The 22,763-nt window shown below is 36.4% G+C and overlaps 1 protein-coding gene across 1 annotated transcript; it reads left to right on the top strand.

Moving 5' to 3' along the window:
• Positions 1–264: 264 nt before the first annotated feature.
• Positions 265–18,197, top strand: LOC140327496 (proton channel OTOP1-like). Its single transcript, XM_072406884.1, has 6 exons — positions 265–688; positions 4,300–4,436; positions 10,997–11,055; positions 13,511–13,641; positions 15,160–16,010; positions 18,027–18,197. Exons 1-6 carry the CDS (start codon positions 265–267, stop codon positions 18,195–18,197), a joined length of 1,773 nt encoding a protein of 590 aa, XP_072262985.1.
• Positions 18,198–22,763: the final 4,566 nt, after the last annotated feature.

Here is a 22,763-nt window from a genome sequence, read left to right as displayed (position 1 = left end):
GGGTGGCATTTAATGCAGAAAGAAAAATGTATCATTATCATATTTTAAATACACAATACAAATAAGTACAATACAAATAATGTAAAATATACACAGACTAAGGCAAAAAATAATGTGTAAAAAATAATGTGTATTGTTATGCACCTGTATAAAGCTGATCTAAACAGGTTTAGTTGGGTTTATTACTGCATGTATTGCAATATATATTTTTTTCCTAATTCCTATATACCATTGCAGGAATCGTGCCAAACCTACATGGACACCATGCCTGTGGACGTGATATATAACGCTCATCATGAGCCAGTGAATGGTGCTGTAAAAAACAACCCACAAGATATAATGGATGTGACAAGCCCTGTTTCCACCAACGTAATGGATGACATACCACCTCCTCCTCCTCTAATTGATGATCTTGTTGAGAAGAATAAAGATGTCCATGAAAAGCTATTAAAAAATAGTGAAACTGCCAGCAGCCAGTATGGAGTTAATATTTTTATTGTTGGACTTTTCTTGATGTTTGCCGTCTACCTGAAAATCATGGGACTGACAGAGAGTGATCGTCTCATGTTCCTGGTCATCCTGATGCTGATCCAGGTGGTATGGATGATATTTTATATCTGTGTCAGTGACCGAAAGAAATGGGCCCCCACCGAGAAAGATGGCCATGCTGGGGCCAGATGGCTACGATGTAAGTCAATACAAATACACAGTCCGACTACCACTGATATATTTTACCCCTAATCGGGTGAAATGCTCTAAATCACACACAAAAACATCATTTTTACCTGGGGATGTACCCAGACTTGTAGTTTGGGTTTTAAATGGTCACTTTTTTCTTTTTCCCTTTTCCTGCTAGGTGGATAGATTGAGCCCCACACATCATAGATTATAGCTAACAAACCCCAGCTTCAGACATTTTTGGGGGAGTTTGGATAAACTTTTTAAGCATAAATACATGTGCCAACGTTTGTTTTTTGCTTTTGACCCTGGTATGAAGGTTTATCCCTCATCCATGTGACAGCAGGGCAGTTGCAGGGAATGGTTATGAAAGTAACCAAAAGACACAGGTGGTACAAATTCCAATAGGAACTTAGGAAAAATCTCACTAATGGAGGCACAGACCTGGCAAAGGTTCGCTATGTAAAAAATGGATGGAGTTAGACTTTGGCACATCAGACAGATTTGATAGATCCTTTTAGCTATCATAATATATGCAAACTATATTGTAATTAGTACACAGAAATGGCTTGTGTTTTGTATATGCAGCCTCTTGTCAGCAGTCCTAAGACTGGAAAGACATTAACAACCAGTCAAACTCTGTTTTATGCACCGGTGCTGGAAGGTATAGCAAAATAATGATTTATCATTGAATTGTTGCTCCATCAAAGTCAATTCAGTGGGCTGTAGGCATTAAAGTGGCTCCACTATATTCTTTAACTGTAGGAGAGAAGGCAATGTCACCCGTTAGCTATGCTGTATGAAAAAGTGGCTTGACAGATTTACAAATCCTTTGGCAGATGAGACAATTACAAATTAAGATAATTTGGCAAAGTATTTTGTTGTCCAGGGCATTATGTTGTCAAGCATTGAATGATTAAACAAAGTTTTTAACATTAAAATGTTTGGGTAATATCAGGTTCAATACATATCAATAATGTGTTCATCATACAAATTTGTTCAGGCATACGGTATGTGATTATTAACCTATTGTACATTCGGTAGCCTTGTTTAGAAAGCCTGACAGCAGCAATACCCACAGCTGTCCTTGGGGAACCCAACAAAAATCCATTTTCTGTAGAATGCAGATCTAACAAAGAGGTTGTTAACTCTGGGACACCCATTGTTAATGAAAAGGTTAGCTGGTGGTTTGCCTATAAGAAAAATAATGGAACACTGAAATTTATTTTCATTCTTTTATACAATATAATGTATTTGTTTATATTCAATGGATCAATTTAGACTTTGTAAAAGCTGCTTTAACATTTTTTTTATTTCTTAAATAGAACAGTCAGTTATGTACTAGGTGTATAGCTAAAACATTTTATTTTGATTTTTGAATGGAGTAGGGAAGTATTAAAACTGGCTATTAGTGTTAAAGTAAAGATAACAGAGACTGTTGATCCAGAGAACATCTGATTGCCTTATGGAATCAGGAAAGATTTTTTTTGCTATCCTCTGGATCAACTATGTCCATAGGGTTTAGCAGTGAAGAAAATTACCCACTTAGAGAATTATCTTTGGAATAATTGTACTTGTTAGAATTGCTTTCCTCACCTTTTGGTTCTGAACATTTCTAAAATGTTGGACTTTCCATCACTTTCTGTTTCTGTAAATTGGATGCGTAACACCATCATTTGACTTTGTAGAGGCCATGAAGGTGTGGCAGTGCTGGAAAATATGCTTAGAGCAGCAAGAGAAACATTTGGTCCTATTGTTTTATCAACAAATTCTCTTATTCAGTCCTTCACATGGGGTGAACTCTAAGTAAAAACAGCATCAACCTGTAATTAGTAAATAATAAAGATGGCAGAAATATGAGTACTGGTAATTACCCCATTGCAGCTTCTTTGCATCAGTAATGTGAAATGTAAGTACAGACTTTCCAATCCAGGTTTACTAAACAATGTACAATATGTCTATCCTATATGACCAATTTGTATTGTGTGTTTGACCATTATTCAAACATGGCTCAGATTTCTGTATTAGCATACCTATATAGATACCAGCAGACACTCCACCTAAATTGTATTCATGGCTGCTGCTTTACTTCATCAACCTTTAGGTGTATATGTAGCCTACACTTTAACATAAATGCTGTGAAGATACAAGACTGTCTTTTATATTATATAAATTATATGTTTTTTACTATAATTAGGACTAAAAGTACAGTATAAGAATATTTTGTACATTAATTTCCAGAATTATTGTCTCCTTTTCAGAAGCCTACCTGTCTGGTCTGAGTTAGGTTATAGAAAATATCTATCACTTACAGAACTCATGTGCAGAAATGTATACACAGCTGGATAAAATAACTGCATCCCTTTCCTTCCCATTCTTTGCCTGCTGTTTTAGGAAAGGGCTATATGAGTTTTCAATCAAAGGGTGAGAGTTTGCAGGCAAACAGCTTCCACTTTGCTCTCTCTCTTGAAAACATTTTAAGCTCTGTAAATCGTGTGTAATAGGTGCACTACTGTAAATATTAAACATTCTTATTTAGGCAAAGCTTTTCATATAAGTAAAGGCTATAAACCTTCAGTTTGTAAAATAAACATAAAAACAATATTAGCATACCTGACATTGACATAGCGATTAATCTCCTGAGACATACACTAGGTAATATCTTTCAGTAAATCACGTGACAATTCTCTAAGGTAAAATGGGATTAAAAGACATCATCTCACAAGGAAAGGGATTATGTTCCTGTGCAATTTTATTATTCCTAGAAGGAATATTTTGATCACCACTTATAACAGCAAATTACATTTTAGAAGTCACTTCAACTAATTACACTTAGGCTTCATTTACAAACTCTTCTCTTGATCTAAGGGCTTGTTAACAAAGAAAGTAAACATGTAGGTAAAGTATCAGGTGGTAATACAACCACCTAACCATTGATCACAGCTGATCAATTGCTTCCCCTTGCTTTACCATTGAATAAATGGGCGCTTTTAGAAGGCAGCTTTGATAAGTCCATTGACAGCCATTCATTAAATGGCACAAAAGGCCTGAGTTCCCAGATATAGGCCTTGATTTATCAAAGGTCTCCAAGGCTGGAGAGAATACACTTTCATCAGTGAAGCTGGGTGATCCAGCAAACCTGGGATGGACCTGGTCCAGGATTGAAAACATTTGCTAACAAATAGCTAATGACTTTTAGGAAATCCATTCCTGGTTTGCTGGATTACCCAGCTTCACTGATGAAAGTGTATTCTCTTCAGCCTTGGAGAACTTTAGTAAATCAGGGTCATTGAATTTGGCAGTATGCTGTCTCTGCGAACAAAAAGACAACCTCTTTTTATCTTAAAAGCCTATTGATGTACATAGACAAATAGTCAGTGGTTCTGGGCAGCTGATCACATACTGTTGAAAAGCTGTAACTGCACTTCTTCCACAACCATCTGTGTGAACAAGCTCTACATTTGGGTTCCTGAAACTTGTAAAACTCCTGGAATAACATTTAGATATATAATGATGCAGAAAGCCAGTTAGCAATTTAAAAGCAGAAAGTTAAGCAAGTTCAAATCACAAAATTTACAATCATACAGCAGAATGTCATATGTTTTCTTGTTGTCTTCCTAGGTGGCATAGTCCTGTTTGCGATCACCACATTAGTCATGCACGCTTTGAAGTTAGGCTACTTTGTCGGTTATTCCGAATGTATCCCCATAATTGAGGGAATATACCCGGTCACCCATATTGTTCACACCTTCTTCCAGGTATGCAATGAAAAAATATACTTTGCTGGATTTCGGTAATATGGTGCATTGATTCCATTGTTTAAACTGTGAAGATCTACCATACTGTTTGAAGTGTATCTTAACCCAAAAAACGAAAGTGTAGTTGAATGTGGTGGCTGAATTAGTTTTTATCTTTTAAGAGTTCAAGATTTTTATTAGGTACACAACACACCTGCTGATCTTAAAAAAAACAAAGCACCATGTCTTGTGTCTACTACTGGTCTCATCCATTTAAAATATAATAGAAAAAAACAGACAAATTAGAGATCCAATTTGTGTAACAAGCATGACTTCCTTCATGGATTCAGTAGAATATGGGGAACACAAAGGAAACCAAGGGATGCATTCATAAATGTTTTGGACACATTTCACACATCTTTCATTCCTTGGGTCTGATTTATTAAAGCTCTCTAAGGCCGGAGAGCATACTCTTTCAACAGTGAAGCTGGGTGATCGGTCCCATGATTCAAAACATTTGCTAGCAAATAGCAAATTACTTTGAATAAATCCATTCTAGGTTTGCTGGATCACCCAGCTTCACTGATGAAAGTGTATTCTCTCCAGCCTTAGAGAGCTTTATTAAATCAGGCCCAATGTTGCTTATTGCCCTTACTATCAACAAGCAAAGGGACAAAATTATGTTCTCTTTTGATCCCTGAGAACAATGGCTATCATTCTGCCACATTTGTTCCCATGTTCATAGTAGGCTCTCATGCATTAAGCCAAGGAGGCCTTCGCTTTCAGTATGTAAATCCATTCCAGGTTTGCTGGATCACCCAGCTTCACTGATGAAAGTGTATCCTCTCCTGTCTTGGAGAGCTTTAATAAATCAGACCCATTTGTTTTTGCAGGATTATCAGGTATAAAAAAAAAACAAACAAATTCAGCCACCACATATAAGGTCTGTCTTGCTGCAACATATTATATTTTGTAGTTTTGGGTTTAGATACACCTAAACATAATATTTTTTATAAATGTATTTTATTTATCAATTCAAAGAAGTAAAAGTAAAAGGTGTTTTAGAATTCCTAAATTTCAGAATCCATAAATTCAATAATTGCTATTATTTAGATATGTTTTTTGTACATATTGCATACGATACCCGTAAATTGGGTAAATAAGGTAAAAATAACAAAAAGTCTGAATTTTGGCATTCCAGATTCCTGTTGGAGGAGTTTACTTTAGGTTAAACTTTCAGCAACATTATATATTTAAAAAAGGTAATTGGCTATTTGTAATCTAAAGATCATTTAGATAATATATAGGATGACTTTTGTCCAGTTTTGCCATCTTTTCTAGGACTGGATGTTGTTTGACAGCAACTTGCAAAAGTCTGCTTGAAAACTGTGCTGTCAACATTGTTTTCCCTACAATGTCAATTGAGACAAGTCCCTTTTGTGCTCTTCTTCTACCTCTTAAAAATAAACACTTGTGACCTGTATGGGTTTCACCTGAACTCCAATGTGAGGCTGGTTACAGCATATCCACACAAGTTCAATTTACTTGTTAAGTACAATATGTCATAGTTGTATGTCTACCATGGTGGCCTAAGTATGTTCTATATGCTCAATGTCTTCTCTAGAGACACTCTGATCTATGTAAACACATGGCCCTTGTACAGAGGCCTTCAATGAGATCCTTGCTACATAATACACTCTTTGAAAGGGCTCCCTTAAGTGGTAAAAGGCAACCTTAGAAAATAATAGTTCTACCATGAAAATGGTAAACCACACTGGTTGTATAGCTTTCAAGGAACTGTATGATCTTTTCTCCAGGGACAAAGAGACAGAGACCAAGGAAAGTGTTTTGTTATTGCGACTCTTTAAATTTGGACCACCCAGCTCTTGTTGATTTCTTTATACAAATTAATGAAAACCCTAATAAGGTACAAAGCAGTGTACAAGGCATAGCAAATTCAAGTAACCAAAACCGTATTTTAAATAGTCTGAATGTGTTAAAGTAGAGTCTGTTTGGTTTTTCTGTGGAACAATGCTGTACATTACAACTGTCTGAAAAGCTAAGGAGAACTTATAATATTACAAAACCTCTATATATGCTTTTTTTCCCAAATACTTTTGGCCATATACCACTATGCACCCCAGCCACATTATATACCCCCATTCATACTTCCTACTTCTCCTATTCATCTCCTCTATGCATCCATGGATGTCCTTCCAATAAGCCTTAGTCATTCTCTTACTCTCTAGACATTCATGCTTTCCATATACCCATATTCATGTATCATAGTCCCCTACAGTTACAGTTTCTTGTAGTTTCTTCCTACACTACAGAAAATGTAGTAATTTCCTACACACCACCATTTACACTTCCAATACACCCCTAGTCATAGTGCCTTTACAACCCCATTTATACTTCCTAAACCCACTGTCATATTTCCTACACCCTTTTGCCATGAGACTGCCAACACTCCTCAAATTATATTTCCAATATATCCCTGTTCAAAGCACCTACAAACCTCATTTTCTCTACACACCCTGGTCTTGTTTCTACACATTACACCTCCATTCATATTCCATATATACGCCTGGTTAAACTTCCTACACTCTGGTGAATAAAACATCCCTAGTCATAATTCCTTCGTACCCCCTTCACCACTGTAAAGGACCATTTCCCAATGAATATATACCCCAGCGGAAGGAAAGAAAGGGAACTTCAGATGCTAACCACTAAGTTATGGGGTCCATATAGACTACCACAGATCACATTCAAAAAGACCTTTCTCCTCCAGCTACAACAATACAACTGAAAAAAACCCAAGAGTTTGAGTCTAAACATTTGTAAAACCTTATGTGTTTCATAAGGTAAAGTGAGTTTAGTGGGGAATTTGAAAAAAACAGAGGTGCCCAATATCATGTTTGGGTGTTTATTGTTTACCTAATCCCGCTTTTTACTCTTGAAATAGGATCCAGTTTTACTTCATTTTGTCTCAATTTATTGTGCTTTATAAAACAAGGTCCACTTCCTGGTTTACATAAAGCTGTAAATAAATATGTACCAGTGAATTTCTCTTCCAGAAGCAAGGGTTAGGTTCTCATTTACTTGGCAAAAACTTAAATTAACTTACCTTATTCCTCTCTTCATGTTACCGGTCCCCCCAATCCTGGTTGATGGAATCTCTTTACATCATCCTGTACACTTTAGGATCAGCAGTCTTGCATTGTATAGGGGGAAGCCAGTTTTTTTAAAGTGAAGGAGAGTGCTGTCTGCTAGGGGGAACAAAGAATAAAGTAACATTTATCTGGGCCCGTTGTTCAACTTTAAAGTGTGACTAAACTTTTTTTTTTAAAACATTATGATCAGGCAGGTGCAATGAAAAAACCTTACTTGCCTGTCCCAATTCCATTGTGGGAGCTACCATCATCTTTCTTCTTCCTGGTTTTGATGTATAGCAATCTCGATTCGCTGAAGCTCTAATGAAATCTTTCAAAACTTAAGCACCTTTTACGGTCAATGACTAAATCCAGCACATTATAAGCCAAGCAGTTATTTTACTAAAGGTGTGATAATTTCTAATTCAGTATTTCTCAGCAAGGGTTGCTCCAGAGATTGCTAGGGGTGCTCCTTGACAAATAAGCAGTTTGTGCCTCCCAGGTCAGTTTAAGTGACACCAATGATCTTTTTTGCTATATGTAAGGTTGACATTCTTCCCAATGGCCAGCAATGTAAGAGACATTCTTCCCATTGATCACAGCACTAATATTCTGTGAGCCTTATAAAACCTATAGCAGGGGTTCCTTGAGATGTGTCTTCCCTAAGACTAATTCATATGAATACATAGAAAATATAAATAGATATTTAAATTTACTAATTTATTATCTAATATGATCCTCATCTGTGCTGTTACATACTAAAATATTGCTGGCCTTTGGTTGGTGATACTTGTGAGGTTCTACTGACCAGGACAAGAAACTAAAAAAGTCGTACTTAAAACACCCAGAACAAGTACTTGAAGTAAAGAAAGAGTGATTTCTTTTCCAGATTTGGCATATGATTAACTGAAATTAATAAACATAAAAATTCTATTGGAATAAAAAATGAAAATAGCATTCAATCTTGTATGATAAAGCTAATGTTGGCAATATATAATATATATATATATATATATATATATATATATATATAGAATGAAAGCATTGAAAAATAGGTTTCCTGCCACATATACAGACTCTTGAAATTCTGCAGAGTGTGGGATGAGTTAGTGTACCTGACAATACAGATTTTTCCTATGTGATTGTGTTTCATATATAACGCAATTCGATCGGGCAGACAGTGATGGTATACAGCTTTGTTATCCTGAATACCACTTCTAACATTAGACTCAATAGAAGGACAATTCTTAAGCCTTTCTTGTTCTTTTTAAGGAAGGAATTTCAGAAAGAATGGAAAAAGCAGAAAACTGCTGTAATTCTAACCCTCTGAATAGCTATTAGAATATCCTGGGCAAAGCTCAGCCTTATAAAAGAGACAAATAAAGAGCACCTGATCTATGCGCACAGCTGCACAACTTTGTTAAGGAGAATATATAGTGTTTTTTTATATTTTGTATTTATGTTAAAAAACTAAAAATACATATTTTAACAATAGTTTAACATAGCTTTTTATATTGGGAGCTATGTGGAAGACATTATGTGTGCCCTTTCCATGGCTCTTGCGATAAAAGCATGAAAAGCAGACCCCCACTATAGATTAAAGCACCTTAACCGGGGATGAAGCTTGGGTCAACTATGGGTTTGAGGCAAAACCCTGTGTATTCAACAATTGGAAGCCTGACAAATTAATGTTGAAATTTTACTTTGGTTAGTATGGTTACAGTTTATTGTCTTTTATTAGTTTTTTTTGGAGGTTAATTTAAAGTCAGCTAACCCATTCACAGAAAGTTTTTTAAAATATTTTTTGTGTTGCAAGTTTCCTCTTAAAATAGAAAAAAATGTAGTTGCCCTTACTATTCCAATCAGGCCTCTAAATATGTAACCTGGGTGACTAGTAAAAGGAAGGTAGTGGGCATGTGACAAACCTTTCATATTCATTATTAGAGGGGTACCATGCAAGATGGTAAACTGCAAAGCTAACTACCCCTTGGAATGTACCCTGGTCCCAGGACAATGTAACATACCACACAGCAGAGAGTGTAGAAGTCTGGACAGTGCAATGCACAACATAGTGTATAGAGTGTACATAAAGTGCAATAGGAACGAGTATGTAAAATAGTGACCCTTAAAGAGTGGGCAGTGGGCTTCTGCCATAATCTATAGGAATGCACAACATACTTTGTGATTATGGCACATACTTACCTTGCAGCAATGACAGGCCCAGGACCTTCATTTTCCATCCCTCCCCCAAACTTTGCACATTGTTTGACTTTTATGTGGTCCGGTGGTTACCCTACATTGTTCATTCCGATGATATGCAGGTTCAGGGATTTGATGCATACAGATTACATTTCTAGAACTGAATGCTTTTACATTATATACAATAATTGTGTTACACAACAGATGGACTCACATGTTGTGCGGGTGGCATGTATGCAATGTGTCTTGACACTACTGCCTGTTAGCTGTGATTTGTTGAATAGGTAATGTGTGTGATGTGTGTATTGTATACACCTTTACTGTCTATTCTCCTTGTCAGAAAATTGTAGTTTTAATGACACAAAACTGTGCATGCAACAGAAACGACTTGAACAGGTTCTGTGATCAACTCAATAGACGGGTCACTGTTAAGCCCTGCCTGTGACCTAAAAATAACACCAATGTACCAAGATCTTCTGATATGGTGCCCTACGTGATCTGCATTGTCAATATGCATTCATAGGGTGGGAACAGGTACTAACTAACATTCAATTGTGTCTGATCAGTACAAGGAACACATTAAACTCTTTTCCTTGTGGTTGGGGTGGCTGGGGGTTGGTGACAATTGCTTTCTCCTCCAATAAATACCACCTTGTGTATGTTTGAAAATTCTAAATGTGTATGTATGTGTATAGTAAATTCATGTGTGTATATTTTGGTAGGTGTGTGTTTTTAATATTATTATTTATTTATTTTTTTTAGGTGGGGTGATAGTGGGTTGTCTTACCTAGAGAACCAAATTATCCATACCAGTCTTGCCTGATGTAAATGTCACTTCTGCAGTGTTTGGGGTATTCACCCCTTTGTTAAAGTTAAGAGATTGGAATAGCCTTCCACCTCAATGCAGGAACACACAATAACTCAGAGTACAGATTTTTCAAGAGGAAAGAGGCAAAATGATTATGTAAAAAGAGAAGTGACAAATAAGTGTGCCTTACTTTTAAATTTGTTTTAAATAAATAAAAGCAAATACACAATCTGTAAACATGGCGATATATGAGGCTGATAATCTATAAGTGATATTATAGACACAGAAATTCATTTTAGATACATAGTCAAAAAAAAAAAAAAATTCCTACACTTATATTTGTGTTTTATTATTTACTTACATTTAAACTAATATTTCCCTTTTTTACCTAAATAGGATATGACTATTTCTTTATATTGCAGGTGTATTTTCTCTGGTGTCACTCAAAGGATGTAATCAAATCGTTCAAAACCCTTGAAAGGTGAGCAAGATGATTTCCTTGTACTAACAACAATGTAACACTGATCAGTTCCTGTTTTTTTGGAGAGGAAAGACGAAAGATGAAACTGTCTATAGCAGCCAGAGGGTTTTTGTCAATGTCCAACCTTCTCTAGATATTAGTTCACCTGAATGCTGGATGCAAACAAAATCTGGATCATAAAGAGAATCTCATTAAAAAACTTTTTTTTTACCTTTGGATATAGGAAGTTGTCCTAATGACAACTGGAACAATAAGTGATAGGGCATCCAAACTTGTACTGATTTTACTTGGAAGAGAAAACATTTTATATAGTTGCTTAATGGTCTTGTCAAAAGCAAAAAATTTGCAGCGATCTTGTTTTTATGTTTTGTATATATTTTTTTTTTATTAGGTAATTTCTGCTAAGAAAATCTTATTTTCTAAATCATTTTATGTTCACAATTTTTATAAGTGATTTGTACCTTAGCAGTAGAGTTCAGCGTTGGGGACAGATTTGTCAGTGACAATCATTAAAGCGGACCTATGATCACATTAATATTATGTAGAAGGCTAGCTATACCTTTTACATATTTAAAAAAAAGTTAAATTTAACTTTTTTTTTGGGGGGGGGGGGGGGGATCCAATGCCCTACCGTCTTTACTGCAAGCCTGAACTACACTTAAGATTTCAACCACTTGTGAGCATGGACATTACCATTTTGTGAATGGTTTAAACCAAAGAAAAAAAGTACAAATTGGGACTTTAAAAGCACTGAAATCTGTTGAAATCTATGATGCTTTTAAAATCTTGTACTTTTTGTAAATCAATTTGTACTTTTTTTTTTGTTTAAATGTTTGATGTAAGGGTTGTGGCATCAATAAAGCGTATGTGGTTTTATTTAGTACCAACAATTGAAAACAATAATGATTGATCTTGTAAATGGCTGCCTTATTAAAAATCAGCATAATTTATCACATGTCATGAAGGGGTTAAAGCTCATAGGTACAATTAAAATCTGTTTTGCTAAGTCGCTGGTAAATAATCCTGTTTTTCTTTCGGGAATAGATCCAATGCCCTGCTGTTGCCCTGTCAACACAGTTTGGTGTTATTCATTGGCTACAGGTATCCCTTACAATAAGAAATTGTAGGTTCCTCGAATGAAACTGGGGAGTTGTGTAATCTTTCGGCATAAGGAACAAAGCTTGGCAATACAAAGAATTCAGGAGGTGAAGAATAGGACATACGCATTTCACAATGTGAACTTTTGTATCCAAATCTGCTTTTTCAAAGAAAATGTTATTGTAACTTGATATAAGAAGGGGAATGATGTTTACTGATATATGGAATATCTGAATGCTTTCAAGGGCTTTAAGGAACCTGCAGAGAAATTCATTATTCATTGTATTTAGTTTATAGAATCTCAATAGCTGGGCTGCTTGCAGTAATATAAGGGTAAATCACTGAGTAATCATTATGTATTGCTATTCATTACTTAGCACATGCATAGCACACAGAAGGACCATTGTTTGGTCTGAAGGTTGACAACAAGTGAATAGCATTGTTTGCACTTATATCCATGTCTTATAACTTATTTTGTTTTTTTTATTGCCCCCATAAGTATACATTACCTACAGATATTTGCATACAGAGTAACACTTATGCAACCAGCCATTGAATTTAAAAATAAAGGACTTTTTAGGACAAGTTTTGGGGGTCTACCACCTAGGATCTCAAAAGTCATCATACTAAGAGGTCTATTCATAAAGCATTGAATGTTACATTTACTGAAAGATTCCCTGGTGAAGAATTTTCCAGGCTCATGTATGGCAGTAATTGATTCTCCACCAGAGAATGTTTCAGTAAATGTCACATTCATTGCTTTATAAATAGAGGGATTTAGCAATATATCAAAGCCCAGTTCTATGCCTATTGTTCTCCAATAATGATTTCCCTCCCCTCCTATACTATACATTTTCAGTCTGGTTACATATTTTATGGGTCCTATGCTTGTTCTCTTCTTTGGGCAGGGTGATCTTCATTAAATAAAGAGCTACACTAACGTTATAGCATCAGTGATGCTCTCTAGATCTGTATACTGTGATTTAAAGTTGATGTGATTTTGCCCCTTTAGAGGGCTGGCATTTTACTTATAATATGTATTTTTTCAGTCTGTAGCACTGAGACCATTTTTTGTCATTGGAGAGTTATTGCCAGGGCTAGCTAGGAAATAAAGTATCGCAGACTGAGCTTTCCTTGTTTTTCCTTGTTTTGACAACACACAGATAGTTTTCTTAGAGTTGTGGAAGACCAAAGTGTAACTTATTAGCTTTATTTTTTTCCATTGTGCAGTTTAGGTATTCTTTAGGCTCCAGTGGAAAATATTGTAATAGTTACCTTTTAGCCATTTTTCTAATTACCTAAATGTCAGCAAGCAACCATATAATCTAGGCTACTAACCATATTTGACTTATTTCAGGTTTGGTTTAATCCACTCTGTGTTTACAAACTTACTTCTCTGGGCAAGTGCAGTGGCAACAGAGTCCGACCATCAACTAGAGGAACACATGGAAAGACTGAAGTCCCTTGGTTTTACAAATCTTACTTTGAGTAAGTTTAGTGTTATGTATTCTTTAAATAAAACATGTTTCTGGTTTAGAATATTACTGTAACCATGGGGTAGTGATAGACCCAGGGCGTCTTCTACTGAGTGTCCTGGATGTTCATTGCAAAAAATGTTGCCATCAGGATCCTGTAGTAAATATATTTTAATCTTAGTAATCTGTTTTAACTTCTAGTATTTATTGAAGGTAAAAAAAGAATACTATATTTTATTATTTGTGTGTGGATTTGATATTCAGAATCTAAACGTTTGCTTAAGCCAAACAGACCTCAAAATAAATTGAGGCAATTGAAGCATTTTTAATTGGTGTACATTCAGTTACCCAGGAGTTAAATAGTTAGGCATACCAGTGCATTCAGTCCTATTCTTGAATTGCACCCCAGCACACATTTGACTAACTTTACAATGATGTGTTGATAATTTACTACTGCCTATTGTGCTGAATTGATTGAAATAGTACATGCTTTGTTAGCCTACCTTAACATTACACACAAGTTTCTATGTTGCATTCTATGTTTTTGAGTGTGGTGCATTTAAGTGAATGGGCTACCAGAGTAATGCGTGTTTAGACTCTGCACAGATGTCAATGGGTGCTAAAACAAAAATAGGTTTGATGCTTCTGGAATCTGCAGTTACAGACTACAATATTGATACTACAAAATACCTATATATTTTCACTTATTAGTCACACCTAAGCTTTTTCAGACTTGTCTAAAGCTGTGTGGTTACCCAGTAGGAAAAACTGCATTTTCTCCAACCATTAAAAAAAACCTTGCCAGTCCACCACCAAAGAGCCTACAATGGTCATATGAGCTTTAAAATTGGACCATGGAACAATGACAATAGTGGTTCCTTTGGGAAACATTGGGTCCTGGCAATCATGTGGATAAGATTTTGACAAGTATGACTTATCTAATATATGTAATGTATGTTTTGCAGACCAGATACACCTCTCATTGGCAGAGGAATTCATTGATAGCAGTGGCCTCTTTCAGTGGCATAATGCTTTGAGGAACATGATATGTTTATAGAGAGTGAGGTGTTCTGCAGGTCTAAAGTGCCCCCACCGCGCAGTTTTCCAGACTTAACAATTCTGGTACTAGTGCCTTGGCTCCAAATACCACACATTTTGAAGTCTTGTAGACTCCAGAAGTGTTTTGGTGGCATGTAGAGGACCTATACAATATTGGGCATGTGGTTTAAAAATTGGGTATTATCTCATATTGATATCTTTTTTCCCTAATAGTTTCTTCTAAAGTCATTAAAAAATAAGGTATCCACCTTCACAACAAAAAGTACAACTCCTGCAACTTTATCAGCTTTTGGCACTGGTATTACCTCTAACTTTTGCAATTGATGGCAACAATAAATACAACATAGATTTTGATAACAACTAAAAGACCCCTAAAATCACATTTACATAATTATTTTTAATACCTTATAAAGACAACTATGACGTGTGTGTGCATTTCTTTTATTCTTATTTTTCTCAGCTTATCCTACAGATATTGCACATCTAGAATGTAACTGCTCCACAAATCTGTGTAAGGATTTTAAAAAAGGAATCTATTATATCTATCCATTCTACATTGAATATCAGATTTTGGCATCTGCCATGTTATATGTTCTGTGGAAAAACATTGGGAACAAGACTAGTCATCTTCATCATAAAAATAAACTGAACTTTGATGGAGTTTATGTTGGGTGTTTCTTAGGACTCATAGTAATGGCTGCAACAATTGGAATCGTTGCAATATACCTGCTAAACATTGGTCGCTCTAAAACAAACAGTGAAGCAGCCCTAAGCATTTATTATTTTTATTCAATAACAGTTCTGGGCCTTATGAGCATAGGGTCCCTCCTTGGACTTGTCATATACAAAACTGAAAAAACTTCTGTGTTCAAAGAGAAGAGTCCTGCTGTAAAACTTGATGCTGAGCTGCTTGTAGGTTCTTCAATTGGCTCTTGGATTATATCATGGGGTTCCATTTTAGCCATAATATTTGCAGAACATCATCCAACATACACGTGGTACAACTTGCCTTACTCCATCCTGGTTATAGTTGAAAAATACATACAAAACCTTTTCATTATTGCATACATAAATCACACTCCTCAGAACAATTTAAAGGCTTCTCACATTGAGATACCTATAGAGACCGGTCAAGTCTCAGTGCCTGCTGAAAGCACAGATTTCACAACTTCCAAAGGAATTGAGGTACAACAGCAAGCTTCCATGCAAAATCAACAATCCAAGAAAGACAAGACACACAGGCCTCCTGCAGATCGAAAGAATAACAATAGAAAATTGGTGCTAAAGAATTTAACAGTTCTTCTGTTTCTTTGTAATTTATCGGTAAGTATGTAAAATGTAATCTTGTTCTAACCTCTGCTTTCTAGATTGGCTCCCTAAATCCCACTGTAGGCTGCATGGTCTGGGTGGGGAGAAAAGTGCAAGACACTATAGACCTTGGTTTTCTTGAAACTCATGCAACACATAGTAACTGGATTTAGTACTTAACAAGAGTTAAGTCTTCAATTGTACTGTTTACTTAGCAAAAATAATTATCACCCTCAAAAGACTAATGCACCTCAGTGAATGCTGTAAAAATTCACTTTCTAAGAAACACCCAATATTGTGCAAGTAAATGTAAAAAAGATGATTTTGTCTGAAACTCTCAGAGCCTAAGACCCAGTCACTAAGCTAAGCGAAATATTTCTTGCAGAGTAATAATTTGATTTGCTAAGTGTACAGCCTAAACTTTTTTTTAATCTGCCAGGATGGACAGTGGAGGACCTCTGTACACATGCTGGAATTTGGGCTGAGACGAGTATGATCTGAGGCGAGAATAATTTGATGTGTGTAAGCAGCCTAGGGTGCACATTTTATCATTTATTTTCATATCAGCCGATTAGGAAACATTTTGCCATAGATTGGTAAAAATTACAAGAGACAGCAACTATATCCTTGACCTGATGTCTCTTATTGCCCTCACTATCAACAAGCAAAGGGACAAAATGATGTTCCCTTTTGATCCCTAAGAGCATTTGGTAGCATTCTGCCACATTTGTTCCCATGTTCATAGTAGGCTCCCATGAATTAGGCCAAGGTGGCCTTCACGTTCAGTAAGCAAAGGGAAGAAAGGTGACTCCGGGGAGACATCAACTCTTGGCATGTCAGTAGTCTGGTTATGCTTGTAGCTCTAATATAAAGCCTGAATGCGAGAGAGGAAAGTATGAATTTCCTGCTAACGGGCCTTTTCATGGCATCAGCTATGTTTGATTAGGATACCACTAACCACAGTTTTATGCACCTTCAATACCATTAGGGCTCACTGTTAGGGATATGGTTACCTCTAAAATAGTGCTCCATCTCTGAAGTCAGTTCTGCCACCACCACTGAAGGATAGACATTATCCCAATGAGTCTATCTTCTGCAAGATAGACTCATTGGGATAATGTCTATTCCAAAGTAGCTACCCTTTAACCCACACAACAACTCATGCCAAAAAGAAATAGTAGAAATAGGTATCCCTTCTCCTATATACAAAATAAGTTGTTACCAAACCCCATAAATACAAAGGCTCCCTTATCTCTCTATCCTTGTCTCCCTATCACACAACAAAGGCTTACATTGTCACCTGGACTATAGATTGTACAATTTTGTGGCTGCTTGACATCTTGCATGTACAGTTGTTGCCCCCTTATGTTTCCTAGATTGTTTCTTTGCATTAGTACGCTCACAGTGATCTCACTTATTGACCTTCCTTCCTGCAGCAGTGCTTTAGTATGTCTCAGGTTCCACTCAGAAATGTATCCAGGTGCAGCTATGGGCCTCATGGTAGATTATAAATAAGAAATAATGCAGTCTATAGATTAAGACGTAGCTAGAGCTTTTGCTATCACTAGAATCCAGCACCACCATTACCAGCCAAAGGATAATGTGAAGCAGCAACCTTTTGGGGGGGACAGCATCTCACCTTGCTATGTGGTAGCTTCCCCCTCAGGAGCACTGCCCCTGGTAATTGTTTATTAGGGCTACCTCAAAGGGGAAACAATAGAAATGTCTCTGCAGCCATCTATATAAGTATGTTTGGAACAATATTTCTGCTTTTACTTAATGACATGTACACCAGTTGAAGAAATGGATGCATAGTAGTGGTTGCTCGAACCCATGTGCAGTCACTTTTTTTTCAGGGGTGTAGCTGACATTTCTCATACCCCCACCATGCCCGATACAGTGTCACTTCCCCTGTCTGATAACAAGTCACTCTGACAAGATGTTCTAACTTGAGTATACAAACTCACAAAACCCGGTGACTCTCTTCAAGACTTTGTATAAATATTCATATATATATATTTTTTTGTTTAGCTCTGGATACCACCAGCATTTGGATGTCGTCCACAGTATGACAACGGACTTGAAGCTACGGTCTTTGGAATCATGCCTTGGATTGTCCTCATCGATGTTGCTCTTCCCTTTTCCATTTTCTATAGAATGCATTCAACCTATTCATTATTTGATGTGTTCTGTAAAATATAAATACCCTACAGGAAAATTCTGGAGTTTAAGGCACTTTTTAGAAGACTTTCAGGCAGATATAAACACTTTTATCTAGTCCATGAAAAAGATATAATGAATTGCCTGTAGTCTTTCTTGATTTAAAATTTACATTAACCCCTGCATACTATTGGACATTTTGAGTTAGTGGATGTAGGTGTTATTGACAAAATGGGACATATATTTATAGCACAAAAAGAAAGGCAGGCAAATCAGGCAAGATTTGTACCTGTGTATGGCGAGGTCTGAACTGTGATAGAAAAAAATTATTTTTTTAGACCCAGAAAAGGGGTTTTTTACAGCTTACAGATAAAAAAACATATTGCACAGTAAATTCCAAAAAAAAGGGTTTAGTTGCACATTTCAGTAGGTAATAAACCTAAAGTTAAAAAGTAGGTTGCTAGGAAAGGTATAATTTAAAATGTTCCCATGCATTGAGAATGTAAAATAAACAACTGCCCAGTTTTAAGTGAACTTAGAGTTTTTAAAGCCTAAATCCAATAATAATTATTAAATAAAAATACTAATATATATAATAGATATGCTATTGCCTGGTATGAAAAAAATATACATAGCGATATTCGCCATTTTTATGTTCTGTGATGTTCTCCACAGCTACTTCCAACCCCTCAGTCTCTGCACCATTTACAGTATGAACCTCATAAAAGTCAATGGTATCTGTCAGGGCCAATGCAGTCCATATTTACTAGCTACTGATAAGTGCCAAAGGGCTTTTGGAAGATATGACTCATCAACATGGCTTATGGTTGACTTTGCTGCTTGCACCACTCAGGGCCCATTATAGGTTTCGTTTGAGGAAAATCAATGTTCCCAAGTGATGACCTAAAAGTAAAAATAATCCACTGATTTATAATTAGGCAAGCTCTGGTTACAATCGTTGCTAATCTATAACCTGAACTCTCTTCATTAATCATTACCTACATTGAAAAGAACTCATTACAGGAAGACATTGATCCTAAGAAAAACTGAAGGTAAATGAGGAAATGGGCATCAGAAGCTACGAATAGACAGAATTTGGGAAATTGTGAATATGCATAAGCAACAGCTTAGTATGCTACAGTCTACAACATCAAAAAGAGTCAGACTCACCAAATATTTATCTTTTAGTTATGCGACTGTTAAGACAGCAGCTTATGAATCAAGGGTATCCATCAAAGTATTACAATTCCCCGCTGTGTACTTCTCCATACTCTGACTCTGCAGAACATGATCAATTGATGATTCTCTATTCTCAGATAAAAAATTGTTTAGATTTAAATTGCCTGCTCACACCATCAATATGGCCAAAGGAGGAAGATAAAAGATTCCCAGGAGTCTTATGGACAGCGAAGAGAAAGCAGAACCCTTCCTTGCACCGTAGAGACTGTACAAGGGTAACAAGAGGTTTTATTAAATCATCCAATCATATACAATCACACGGGTTAGAAGTGCAAATGGCATTTATCTGGCAGTGGTGACCACCATATTAAAGGGAGGAACAATAACCATAAATATAAATTAAAAATAAATATATCCATAAACATACATATAAAGTGCTTTTACCCAATGCATAAGGCACCATTGGTACAGGTAAATGGGGCACTATGAGGCATTTTCAGCTGGGCCAGTTTACATAAAACCGTTGACCAGCCATGCATTACATAGCACAGATTCTCCTTTCTTCTCCTTCATTCACCATTTTGTTCTGAGTTCTACTATTGTGTTTAATATTGTACTAAGTGGATATACCAGACTTTTGCAAATCTAAACATGTGGTATATATTGTTTATAAAAGTTTGCTTTGTAATAAAATCCAATTGTGATTTGTATGAAATGATGTTGTCTATCTAGTTTTGCAGGGTTTTATACAGATGTAGTCATAGTAATGTCCTGACAATAGCTCAGCAATGAAAATAAAAAACCCTTGAAGATCATTTAATAAGTCATAATATGTCATATTATGTCTAATTATTGGCTTCATGTCCAGTAGTAAACTCCTAGACTGGATTTAATAAAGTACTATAAATGATGATGTGCAGTGATGTACCTAGTCAACTCGACTCCCACACAACCCCTGGCATCAAAACTTTTTACAGTAATAATCTACAACTGTGAATAAAACAAGAATTTCATGCACTGCAGCAAAATACCGGAATAATTATATGTTTATGAAATAAAACAAAATTGCAAAATAGTATTGAGCAGAGTCCAACACAGAAGTGAAGCATGCAGAAAGTGCTATCAAATATAATTTAGGGGTACCACTTGGAAAACCACTTACCACTTATAATAGTAAGGAACCACTTAGAAAAACAGGGCAGTTTTGTGGCAGCATGGTGGCTCAGGGGTTAGCACTCTGGCCTTTGCAGTGCTAGGTCCCAGGTTAGAATCTCAGCCAGGACATTATCTGCATGGAGTTTGCAGGTTCTCCCCATGTCTGCCCACTGTCATGGGTTTCCTCCCACAGCCCATGAACATGCAGTGAGGTTAATTGGCTTTCTCCCAAAATTACCTTTAGACTGTATAAATGACATATGACCATACTAGGGACATTAGATTGTGAGCTCCTTTGAGGGACAGTTAGTGACATGACTATGGACCTTGTACAGCTCTGTGTAATATGATGGTGCTGTGTAATATTAATAAAAAAAACTGTAAGAATTGTAACAAAGGCATGCTCTGACAAAAAAATAGCCCACAGGGTTGGTAATTTAATGAATTTGGCCTTTAAACAGTGGTTAAACCATACACAGAACAAAAATATTATTACAATAGGGCAATAGTTGAATACATTCAAGTAGATGGAAAAAAACAGGGAATTGTGCACTACAATGATGTACAAATGGAAGCTTCCGTGTGCAAAACATATACACTGTCATGGCAGAAGTACTGGTAAAAAATAGAGCATAGAAATAATTTGCCATGTTTAAAAACTGAACTCCATCTTAGCATTCACCAGTTACTGGGTTACCAGTAGGCTTAGTGTTCGGCATTGAGTCTGAGCCAAAATCGACCTGAAACGAATAAAGCCCAATATCAGTAATGTTCGGCAATTGAATTTGGCACTGAGGCATACAATATACCTATCATCGTCAATGAGGTATGGTACAGCTTGGTGAATCTGGCCAGCAGACAGGTGTCATAGCCAGATCTGCTAAGTCTTTTGTTATGTAGTATCAGTCTAATTTGCCTCTGTCATTGACTTCAATGGGATTCAGCTACACATCAATGCAAACATTGAACAAGAATATTAGCATGTTCAGGGTCTCCATCATGTTTAGTGTTCCCAGCATGTTAAGAATTAGATTCCCCCACTCCTTATTAGTGTCAGTGGTTAACCAGAAATATCCATTCCCATGCAGGTTCCTCCATTCCAAAGCTAGAACTTTATCCATTGGGAATATCTGTCCCATATTTTGTAGTCACAGACACTGCAAACTACAGACATTGTAAAATACACAAAAACAGGAGGGATCTATAATACACTCAGTAGTCCTCAATAAGTAAGGAGAGTTGAATATTCTGAAATAGGTTAATTTATAAATAACATCGGTATAATGCAGGTGATGCAGCTAAAATTACACTAAGGAACAACATGCCAAATGTGTAGAAAAAACTGATGGTAGACCGCCACACACCTTGTATATTAAACCTAATAAAAATGAGGAAATGGTAATTAGTCAACTTACAGTGTATTGCCAGGATGATGTTGTAGGCAGCCATGATGGAAACCAAACGAGCCACAGAATCAGGGACCAGGGACCATGGCACAGCTGGGAGGGCAGAAAGCTGCACTCAAATATAAGTTTATTTTATCTTTTACATTGGATCATCCATGTACTGCAATACCTACTGTATATGTTGACCCCAACTGAATACTGGCATTGTAGTCATTGGCACTTTAGCGCTTTCTAAATGGTGATATCAATAAGAGCAAATGTGAATGTATGTATAGACAGCAAACCCAATCCCTGAACTTATCCAACTATTCATCCAAAGACAGGCTGCCTGGCATAAGAAGAGATCCAGGATACCATTGTGCTCCTCTACATTAACATACCCTGGCAGAATTTGTGAGATAATGACCATTGTTTGAACAATATGAATGATTACACAAAAAACTTCCCTTTTTAGGGATTGTGTTCAGGCAAAGCATTTCATATCACACAATTGTGATTTCATAATACACTTAAAAACCCCAACAGGGCATGATCAAAACTTTGCATACACTTCAATAATGGGGGTGATAATATACACACAAGGTGATTATAATATATATATATATATATATATATATATAAACCAAGGGACAGAGTGCAGAAAGAAAAACCCACAGGTCACTTGTACTGAGGTACATGTACAAATAGATGAAGCTGGTATTGCAGGATGCACAGCCATGGCTGTCTGTAATGCGCCTGGGCACACAAACCACTACCGACTCCAGATATCCTTGAATAAGGTTTATTCAGAATGGTACAGCACAGCAAGGGTTAAGTCCAATCAAGCAAGGTACAGAAGGATAAGGCAAAAGCAGGTCAGTAACAATCC

This window comes from Pyxicephalus adspersus, chromosome 3, assembly GCF_032062135.1.
Source record: "Pyxicephalus adspersus chromosome 3, UCB_Pads_2.0, whole genome shotgun sequence".
Lineage (NCBI taxonomy): Eukaryota > Metazoa > Chordata > Amphibia > Anura > Pyxicephalidae > Pyxicephalus > Pyxicephalus adspersus.
This window is presented reverse-complemented; position numbering and strand designations above follow the sequence as displayed.